Source organism: Tachysurus vachellii, chromosome 23 (genome assembly GCF_030014155.1).
Source record: "Tachysurus vachellii isolate PV-2020 chromosome 23, HZAU_Pvac_v1, whole genome shotgun sequence".
NCBI classification, from domain to species: domain Eukaryota; kingdom Metazoa; phylum Chordata; class Actinopteri; order Siluriformes; family Bagridae; genus Tachysurus; species Tachysurus vachellii.
This window is the reverse complement of record NC_083482.1, coordinates 8,939,956-8,951,559: the sequence shown is the minus strand read 5'-3', so window position 1 is coordinate 8,951,559 and position 11,604 is coordinate 8,939,956. Positions and strand designations below refer to the sequence as shown.

Here is an 11,604-nt window from a genome sequence, read left to right as displayed (position 1 = left end):
ACAAACAGACTGCACTTTAAAGGAAGAGAACAATAAAAAAGGAAACAACAATAGAAGAATGTTGGATGGAGACCTGTTTATTAACCCGCTAATGTTCTCTCGTACAAAACCACACATGTCCTCATACTCGTTATCAGCTGAACATTATTTATTTTACTGACCATTTCCCTTTTTTCTTTTTCCTCACAGTTAGTCAATACAAACTACATATTTCTCTCTGTCTCATTTTTACCCAGTTTTATACATGATTACTATATAAGCAGAATTTGTAGTGGATATTATGGAGGATTACAGGGTATTAAACTTGGTTTTGATCTGATTAAGCTCTTTAAAATAACAACCTGACTGCTTTTTGGTCCATGGGAACATGAAGCAGAACTCAAAATAAGGACAATTTTCCATGTCCACTTTTGCACCTTTCACATCAAGGATTATATATTAACTAATGTGTAATAAATGCAGACAGCAATGATGTACAACTAGGATGCACACAGTGCTTTTCTTGTTCCGTATTAATATTGTGAATGTTAAATTTGCAAATACAGATGTGAAAGTAAGATGAAATCTGTTTTAAAAATAAAGCTGTATGGTTATATTCAATGCAAAAATGTGAGAGCAATTTTGCTCCATTGGTGTAACACGAGTTCATCGAATATATCGTCATATCTCTTATTGCCACTGGAGGGTGCCAGAGTGCAGGTGTCCTATCACAGGCACTGAAACAAAGAAAACACAAAGGAAACCTAATTCTTGCTTATGACTAATGCTGTAAGAAATGAAATATGTAACAAAACATTACTTTTACATGATCGAGAGATCATGGGGGATCTGTTGTTTTTATAGAATGAACCCATGAGCTGTGGCAAAGATGAATTAGGAAAGGCTTAGGCTTAGAATTAGGAAATTCTAATTAGGCTTAGAATTAGGAAAGTCTAAAATGCCAGTCTCATACTGTCATTATGGGTTGTGTAAATGCTTTCACTAAAGCAATATCGAGACAAATGAAAGGAAAAAACGAGTAGTAAGGTGTTGAGCCACCACAAGCCAGCAAAACAAAAACTTAAAACACCTTGGCATCAGTACTCTGGAACTGTACTGGATGGATGAATATTGTTCTTTCAGAAATGTGTTTGATGATGCTAATAGAGAATGTTGGGATTTGCAAAAGATTTGTTGAAAGCCACAGATTTCCATCACTTTCATCAAGTGATTCAGTGAGGACGTGTGCTCTATGTATTGCAATATTTTCAACCTGGAAGAAACCACTCCCATCAGAGTTAAAATGTTTCATCATAGCATAAGCGTGATCAGTTAGAAGAACTTTGTATTGATTTGCTGTTACATTTCCCACTAAGAGGACAACCAGAACCACACCATGCTAGCAAACATAATCTCGATGCCTGTTTCTACATTCATCAATTCAGTTTTTTCTGTTACTCATCTGTAGGCCTGTGCATTCTGGCTGCAGCCATCAGGCCTGAGGGAGTGCACTAGGGGGAGAACACACATGCTCTAGCTCCATCTAGCAGGAAAATAGTGGTTCTGAGAATGTCTTTAACCAGGGCATGTTGAGACACATCCCCTGCTCATTTAATAATATCAATCCTTAAATTTAATCCTAAATGTACAATTACATGCAAAACCATGAATTTCGTTAATTACAAATTTCCACCATAAACGGTAGAAAAACCATGTCTCAGCAATTCTATATGTGACTTTCTAAACTGAACGCTGACTGCCTTTAAAATACAATGATTTTTATTTTCAACTTTGGGAAAAGTCCCTTGTTCACACTACAAGTATAACAGGGTGTTAAACCCAGACCAGACTGACTGTAGGCTGCCATCCAGGCCACTTTGGGCGACATTAAATCCACAGTGCTGAATTAACAGCTGCAACATTGAATTACCTCTCGCAGCATAGAATTAACATGTACTTCCAGTATTCTTTTGTGTCTGCTTGGACCTATGAACCCTAGAAGATGCTAATTCCAAACTAGAGCTTTTTTTTTTGTTGCTTGGTGCAGGTTCACCGAGGTGCAACATCACATCCATTCCATCAGTCACTCAGTGTTTGTCTCTGGTGAAGGTGAATTCTCACTCTTGTGTTTGCATATACTGGAATGCGTCCCCCAAACCCCCCGCTTTTGTTATGGTGAGAAGCAAGAATGTGGTCTACCCTCAATTAAAATTCCTTTCACTGACCTCTTGCCAAAAGGTAGGCCATTTTAAAGCAGAAAGCCTATTTGACTAAGAATGCACACGGTTACCTGATGTACAGTTGTCATGTCTACTATAGCCGTGCATGCATATGAAAGCAGGCTGCAAGTACTACACACACACACACACACACACACACACCACTTAACACTTTTTTCTGGTTCTCAGTAAAACAATGTTTGCCGTGCGGCCAGTCTTTAAAAAGATTGTCAAACAGATTTGTCCAATGTTCATGCTTTACAGAAATCAACTGCATGTGGAAAAATTCCAGGTAAATAAATCCATATAACCTGGATGTTAATTCAGCACTGTATGTATATGTTACCCCTAAAATGTTAAATCATCACTACAGTGTTAATTTGACAACACGAGTTAATTCACCATTAAAGGGGTTTAGGGTGGTGTCTGAAGTTAAAGTCATTTCATATTCTACAAAATCTGACAGATGTCAACTTTGAGACTGTTATAACGTGACTTCTCATGCTCTCTCTGGCTCGAGCTCGGTTGTCCTGTCTCGCGCCTCACACATGCGCACGGGGCCAGAGCGGGGTAAAAGGTTGCCAGATTGATCTCTTTCAATCAAATCCTTCAGACCTATTTTAGCCATAAGTCTGCTCGGATGTGTAGAAATGTCGAGTTTGTATTATTTCGCGATTGCTGCTAGACGCAACGAGCGACTTGCTTATGACTTAAGACCTATTTGGCAGTGAAACAGCTTGGGATAGGTTTCCATTGAATTGGGCGGGGTTGCAAAAACGCACATCGGCGAATCTGGCAACCCTGCTCGAGGGCAGATAGGGGCGGATGGGTGGGGGCATGTATAAAATGCCTCTCGCTACCAATCCGCCCCCGACTTTGTCCTGTGAACTTCGAGTAAGAAGCTCGAGCATCACTATTGTAATCATCCTCATCAACCTCATCCTCATCCTCACCATCCTCATCCTCACACTAATGCAGCAGCGTGGAAACTAAAGCCAGAGAGGACACTTTTTTTTTATTATACAGGATAAAGGCAATGGAGGAGCAGAAAGTCAATGTAGATCATTCAGTGTGCAAATCTTGCAGAAGAGCCGAGAGACACACAACAATGGTAAGAGCACATCAAACTCTTCCATGTTTTTTTGTTTGTTTGTTTGTTTCTTTTTGTTGTTGTTGTTGCTGTGTGTCATATGTGTTATTTTGTGATACACTGTAACATCATGATTTATTGTAAGATTGGACTTCAAACAATCATGTTACCTGAAAGGACATGAAGCATCAGTGGCACATAGATGTTACAGTCTACAGTGTTGTAGATCACAGAGCTGAATGAACTCAAATGAATTGTTCTTTCACTAGATTATAATCTCAGATGTTATGTGTTTATAAAAAAAAAAAAAGGTTTTGTCTTTAATTAAGTCCCAGATAGTCTTCAAATGAATTGTACTACCTGTTTATTTAGACCGGTCGACATGCTTGTTTTTGGAGATGCAGAGTAAAAATCTCCAGTGGTTAATTAACTCTTACAGTGTTGAATGATCTCCTTCAATGTTCATTTGTATCCAGCTGGACTTACATAAACACGTGGGTGTTAACACTGGGGATTTCACTACATAACCCAGTCCTACTGCTTTGACTTGAGCAGATGCTGTAAATGATATGGAAAATGCATCTTTGCTTTGAGCTATCTGGATAACCCAGTAGTGATTTATTTATGTATATATTTATATAAATATATATATATATATATATATATATATATATATATATATATATATATATATATATATATATATGTATATTTTTTTTCTTTCCAGATGACTTCTTCCTGTAGACTTATGCTTTTCACAGTGGCATTGTCACTGTATTCGTCTCAAGTCTCAGCAGAGACGCTCTGCGGTGGGGAGCTAGTGGACACTCTGCAGTTCGTGTGCGGAGACAGAGGATTTTACTTCAGTAAGTTTTAATGACACTTCCCATGGTGCATGCCGAGTACTAACAGGTTCGAACTGGCCACTACAGCTTCACACAGGCCACTAAAGCAGTCATCTCCACTGCATTAAGTAGATGCAATTGTCCAGACTATGCCTTTTAAATAGATAATGGACTTTCGTCTCTCTACTGCACATTTTAACAAATGTAGTAGTGTGGGTTACATGCCTGATGCTATCTAATGTTATTTGTATATATGCCTGAAGTTTCTTATAATATGCAGTACCCACACCTGTAATTTACCTGATTTAATCATAACTTAAAAATGATCTGTGTTAAACTGTATAAAGTATAGACAGCATTTCCATGCAGTTACTGATGCAGAGAGTTATTTCTTGGCTACTCTCACTTTTTATATATGGGTATTACAGGATGTGTCTGCTTTTTTGCTTCTTTTTAAAATTTGGACTGTCTGATGATGTTTGATACGAAAGATCAAATTAGATTAGCTCCACTCCCACCGCCCATCTCATTTCTATGAACTGACAGTGGACTTCCCCCTCTTAATCTTTACCTCTTATCTCTGTTCAACAGACAAAGGACAAGGTTAAAAATGTTCAGTATTATGGACATTTACATGTCAGTTGTCTGTTATCTGTGTAGACATTTTGGAGGTTTAAAGGTTTTAAGAGGTTTTACTCTGACTATTGTATGAATTTTAGACATGTTACACAGCTACTACTACCATCACTGATAATAAACACAGTGAACAAAATTGGAGTGATCATTATACATATTATATGCTAGTCTTTGTAAATCTTTAAACCGGAATCAGTGAATTTTAAAACTACATTATTTGTGCTTTTTACTTTCACGATATTTTAAAAATCGAAAAAGGGTAAATAGACAATTTAAAAATCCTATTAATTGCTTACTTTGATTTCCATTTAATGTGGAATCTACTTCCGTAATAATAGCAGCTAGCATAGACTATTACTATTACTATTACTACTATTAGCGTCATTTAAGCATCATTTTGAGAAGTGTATTTGTGCACCAGGTGAAGTTACTTTTCATTGTTACTCCATTCATGCAGAGTGAAGTAAATGACTGTATCTGCAGGATAACAGTGCAATATATACATGACAATTGTCAGTACACTATATAAGGTGCAAATAGCGCAATAAGGAGAAGAAAAGATCACACAGTATTAATGATTTTGCTATGTTTTTTTCCCCAGGCCGTCCATACAGATCAAACGGCCGCCGTCCTCACAGAGGAATAGTGGAGGAATGCTGTTTTCGGAGCTGTGATTTGCATCTTCTTGAACAGTATTGTGCAAAACCTGCAAAGTCTGAGAGAGACATCACTGCCGCAACACTGCAGGCCGTTCCAGTGTTACAAACTCTTCACAAGGTACGTACAGTAGCCTATCTTTTCCAATCTACTGTCAGCAATATCGTTTCCGCTGAGGTAACACACAGAGAATGTTTTATCTAGGGAACATCAGTGTGAAGCATGTATTCTATCTAAAACAGCTGAGTAATGTGGAAAAAAGAGCAGAGATAATGAACAGTTGACAGTTTTAAAGAAAATATACTGGACAAACGGAGAGAGACAGCTGGACAAACATATAGTAACACAAATGCTATTGGACCACACATGGAATGATGTCATTATTCAAAACACCAAAACAAGTGCCGTGCCACATTCTGGTGCGTGGCTACGCCATGTGGTCTTGGCATGAAAATATGTTAAGCACTGGCAAGACTGTAGGCCAGCTGGCTGGCCAAGGCTTGAATTTCAAAACAACAAAAACAAGATAACTAGCAGAAAAACAATTGGGCTGAATTTAAGAACAGAACATTGACACAGAGTATGTGTACACAATCACGCTCGTGATGTGAATCGCAAACAAGGGAGCTGTTTTTGACCCTGCAGTTGTGGAGAATAGAACAAATGCCAGTGAGACAGTGAAACATTTGAACTAAACCTACTCTAGTCTAAAGTTAAAAATCAATTATTGCTAATGGAACTTTAATAGTAATGGTGAACTAATTCAGGAAGTGAGATAGCGAACAGAAGATATGAGGGGAATGTGAAATAAAGAAGCATATATGACTTCTAGAGTTACTGCAGTTCATGAGGCTGGTTCCTCATGTTGATAAATCCATTTTGTTTTGCAGGATAGCACAAGGAAGCCTCTTAATGTCCAGTTTTCCAGATATGAGCATTGGCAACGGATAGCTGCTCAAAGGCTGAGGAGAGGAATCCCTCCCATCCTCCGCTCCAGAAAGTTCAAAAGGCTTGCCAAGAAAATCCATGACCAGGAACAGCCAGAATTTCATCGGCCCCTGATGACTATGTCCAACAGAAGCCCTCAATTCCCCCATGCCTCCAGAGCCTCGCTGACCATAAGTGAAGCAAAAACTTAAAGAGATTTAAAGGGATTATAAGCCTCGACCTTGATCAAGCGAGGCTTCCTTAATGAACCCGAGCATCATTTAGAAATACAGATACAAACATTCTGTGTTATCTCCTGCCTTACCCAGCCGAAGAGACTTTAGTGATAGAGCTGAATGTAAGAGTGATGTATCAGGCGACAGAAAAGATTAAAGTCTCTGATTCACAGGGTGCACAGCCAGAATCATTCCCAATGAATTACCAATGGAGTATGTATAGCAGTGAGTATGTCTTCATTCCACAAAAACCCCAACCCTGAGACGGAGCGACTGTCTTATTTGCACCTGCGATTCTAAAGTTACACAATTGGGAGCATTTTTTTTTTTTTAATTAAAATGATATTTGCTTTATATGCACCTTCTTTCACCCGACTCCCTGCGGTGCAATAATGAAGAAAAAACATCGGCAGATTGCACAATGCCAAGGACAATATTAATGGCACTATTTTTTTAATGAACTGCTCCATATGGTAATATTATGGTGCTACCTTTTTGGGAATAAACTCAAAGAAGAGACTCAAAGCAACCTTCTCTTGTCATCGTGTTAAACTTTCCGTTTTAGGAAAAGCATGGTTTGATTAGGGATGAGCTATGCTAAACTGTACTCTAAGATCCATTACATGGGCTGTGGAGAATGAAGGTAAAGTCCAAGGCGGTGTCATGAGAGATTCTCTCCAGTAAGATGAAGGGAACAACAGGGAATACCGCCGTTGAGGACATTTGCGACCAAGTCAAGATTGAACTTTGAGCAAGAGCAGTTTTAAAACACCACATACTTGTACCATAATATTAATAATCCTCTTTGTCATTTTATCCATACTTCCCTGTCTTTAATGCATATATACAGTACAAAATAATGGAACAATCATTTCAAAGGGAAAACAGCAATAATGTCTTGCATATTTTCAGTGTACAAGAGTAGTATTCAGTGCTTTTGCTTGAAATGAAATACTTGAATATGTATATGTAATTGGTCTCCAGGGACATCATGTCATTGACCTTATGAGTAGTCCATATGAGCAGTTTTCTTGCAAAAAATGAGCCGCCAAGGGTGTTTCTTGGTTCAGATAGTAATGGCACTGTAAAAAGGCATTATTTATTTTGAAATAAACATATAAATGGTCCCAATGATAGCACACATTTATAACTGGTAGATATGTGTTACACAATGGTTTTATTTGTACTGCTTATGTATGTAGACGCTTTGTACCAAAAAAGTCTCTTTTTTAAGTAAAGTCAGTGGAAGCTTCAAAAGGATCTTGTCTCAGTTTTTATGTAGACTTGCCTGCAAATTTTTTGTTTGAATTCAAACAAATAAAAAAAACGTATATATTATGAAATGGCTGCAGAAAACAAAATCAGTGCAGATCTTAAATGGTGTGCATTTTTGGTTTAATACTGAACATTTTATGCAGGCAGTGACCTGGCCTCCCTCAGGGGAGGGTAAAGGCTAAAGAACAGTTCCTGTTCATCTTTTAGAGACTCATTTTCACAAGGTCAAGAGGTCAGCTCACAGGCATGCAGCATCCATGTTAGTTACATATCTAGCTGAGGTGCCTATGGATGTGAGTTTAATCTATGCATTCAAGCTAATTTATTATTGCCTGTATCAGTGAAAGAAAAGGAAAACTATTGTAGTTTATATGATTTTGTTTTTAAATAGCTGTCAGTCCTTCAAATACTCATCTCCGCTTTACCTTACTTAACCCAGCTTCTAGCCTTGTCAATCTTGCAGGCCTAAACCTGCAGTTACTGCTTATCTTATAAATACTTGAAAAGTCTAAAATACCACATATTAAATTTACCTGTATCTTTGCCCCACAGTTGTTTATATAAGATTTCATGAGTCATGCTTGTTTTCTCCTATGGCTTTTGAGGTTTGGGCAACTGTCAGCAGTGTGAAAAAAAATAACCACAGAATAATATCTGAAGGCCATTGATCAAAGGAGGAGAAAGATGAGAACATGTGCATGTACTGTATGAAAAAAGAGCATAGTGTACAAAGAAAGCTTTGTTTCCTAAAGTAAATATGATGTAAATACATCATCAAAGGTACAACAGTGATGTAAATACTTTATACGGAGACGCTACAATCACTGTCACAGGCCAAAATTCCTATCCTTAAGTGTATTAACCTCGGACAAGTCTGATAACATAAAATTAGCATGACTCACTGTTGCCCAGGCTTATTTTGCTTAATGTGACCATTGCAAGGATTTTTGTTTACCATATTTTCATAAATCAGTTCAGAAATTGGGCTTATAAATGGATATGACCTAAGATCTTTTTTCTAAGGCCTGGCAAGAAAAAAGTTAACCAAAAACAATCCAAACCCAAAAGTACAGATTCACACTGACACACTGTGCCTGTTAGTCACTCTATTGTGAGAAGTGATGACCGCAACTACTAATGCCCCACTGAGCGAGATATCTGTCATTCGATATGTGGGCAAGTATCAAAACACGTTCATAACCAAACAAGAAATGACTTGAGAAATACGCAACTACACAAAAAAGACATCTAGTGAATAATGTTTCACAGTTCAAATTGATGAAAGAGCATAATTATTGCCAGATCAGAGCTATAGTGAGAAGTATTAGTCAGAAAGATTGGATCGGTCCTGGTTACCATCTGGTGATGGGTCGTGACAAGATGTCTGCAAGCAACACAGTACTGTTTTTCCACTATCCCATTATGTCCCATAGTAATATGCTTATTATGCGTATAGGAGGATAACTGTATATTAGAATGGAATATTGAAGAATCCATGTAATCTACAGCAAAATGATAAACAGCAGGAGAATTTCTGTTTACAGCAAAATTGCATGCTAAATTGTTATTTTACACTATTAATTCTTTATTGTTCAAGAATATATGGCATAGTACTCAAAATGAGAACTATTATAATGATGGCTTGAGGTCAGAGAGGCATGGTGTAAGATTTCACTAACATATTTATGATTTCCCATACTGTTGCCTCATACTTTGCTTGTGTCCTGAACCTGATCTTATGAAAATTTTATACATATGTGAAGATGTATGGGAGATGTTGTTGGATGCAGTTAAAATTCATATGAATGTCAAATGTAGTAAAAGGAATGAAAGCTGAAGCTGTCTGCAGTCCTTATAATCTTAAACTTTTCATAAGAATTAAGTGAATTTTCAAGTGTGATACCTGGTTCCCCTTTTCTTCCATTCCTAATCAATATAGATTTTAGTTGCAGTATTTTTCAAAATTTATAAAATAAGAGTACTAAAGTCAGGGTTTGGGCAGGTTTAGTGTTCAGACATTTTCTTGCAACATATGAAATCAAACAAACAATCAAACCCTAATTATAAAGATTTTGCTGAATAGGCATCTAAATAACAGCAGTTATAACTGGCCCATTACTTTAAATGCCACAGAACATATTTGATGCCAAGTTACCAGCTTCAACAGAGGCCATTTGTCTAGTTTGGACACAGGTCACTTCATTAATGCGCTGGGACAAGTTTCTTTACCCTCAACACCATATTGTGTAATGTGATTACACAAATGTGCAAACATGCTTTAGCACGTGTTCCTGGAGTAGGACATTTGTTGTGATTTCCCAGCTACTCCAGCAGGTTGAGTACGCTAAGGGCAAGGTGCGCTGCCATCACACTTCCTGAGAAAAGTGTGTCAGAGGTGAAGGGAACAGACTGGGAAAGAGAATGGCACGTGAGGACAATTCATTCACACCAACTTAAACACACAATTTACATATGCATGTATACATACACTGAAACATTGATTTATGCAGCTATACAAATAATTCAATAAGCTAATTTTCTAAGCAGGTGTTCCAAGTTTGCTTACATGCAAGGGTCATTTCAGCTTAAACTGTACCTACTAGTGTAACATACCTAAGAATCTTCTGTACTGCTTCAAGATTAAATTGCTCATTCCTATACAATATAGTCGTATTTTTAGCATTGTTTGAACTGAATAAAATAAAAGTAAAATGTTCTCATTGACATTTCTGAACTGTATTTACATAATTGTTTATTTTTATAAGCATCTATGATTAATTAAACAATTCAGCCACAAATATATGCATCTCTCTATATAACATACTGTATATATCATCGATACAAGATAATGTTAAACAAGTGGCTAGTGCTGTTGCCTCATGGCTCCAGGGTCTCTGGTTCAGATCTTAGCTTAGGCTACACTCTGTGTTTGCATGATCTCCCTGATGTCCATGATTCTGCCCTTACTCCTATCTAGCATGTATTTCTGCTTCATACTCAGCATTTCCTGGATAATCTCCAGATCCACTGTGACCTAGATCAGAATAAAGCAGTTACTGAAGACGGAAATTACTAATATTTAAAAAATGTTTTGGAAATTAGTTATGTTTGAAAATCACATACCCACACCCTTTTTCTTCCAGGTAACTGGTAGAAATCACATACCCACACCCTAGAGTGCTGCTGGAAGTTTTGTACCCCTTTCCCATGCACTCCCAGGCTACACTTCAACATTTTCAACATCATTCTAGCCTATCACCAAGGCAGCTTAAGTAGTTCTAAATTGCAAATTATAAATAGCTATAGAATTTTATTTTGGATTTACTACCTAGTCACTCTTCTCTTTACTAATGCCTTTAATCTCTTTGTTCTGGTTTATCCTGGTCAGAGCTGTGGTGGGTTCAGAGCCTATCCTGGGAACACTGGGTGCAAAAGTCTTTAATATCATTTAAAATTTTAATGATATTAATGTGCAGCCTGTTCCCAACTGAAGACTTCTTCAGAGTGATAGGGAGTGCCAGACGGAACGCTGTGCCCCATACTCATGCATACTTCACACTCCAGTGTCTACCACATTCAGGATCACACAGCCTTGCACACAGATGCATTATGAATATTTAATATGAACTGTTTTTCCTCATGGAAAAGCGTTTTTTAACCCGCAAACTTCAAGCAACGTTACATTTTTATCTATTCAGAATAAAGTGGAACTGATGACCTTGATTAACTAGACTTCTTGA

General features: G+C 37.5%; 1 protein-coding gene across 1 annotated transcript; it reads left to right on the top strand.

Moving 5' to 3' along the window:
* Positions 1–3,074: 3,074 nt before the first annotated feature.
* igf2a (insulin-like growth factor 2a) lies at positions 3,075–6,918 on the top strand. The gene is given in 5 exon segments (XM_060859318.1): positions 3,075–3,309; positions 4,016–4,154; positions 5,371–5,546; positions 6,317–6,509; positions 6,512–6,918. Coding segments are annotated over 5 exon segments (624 nt in total). The 5' UTR covers positions 3,075–3,234; the 3' UTR covers positions 6,553–6,918.
* Positions 6,919–11,604: the final 4,686 nt, after the last annotated feature.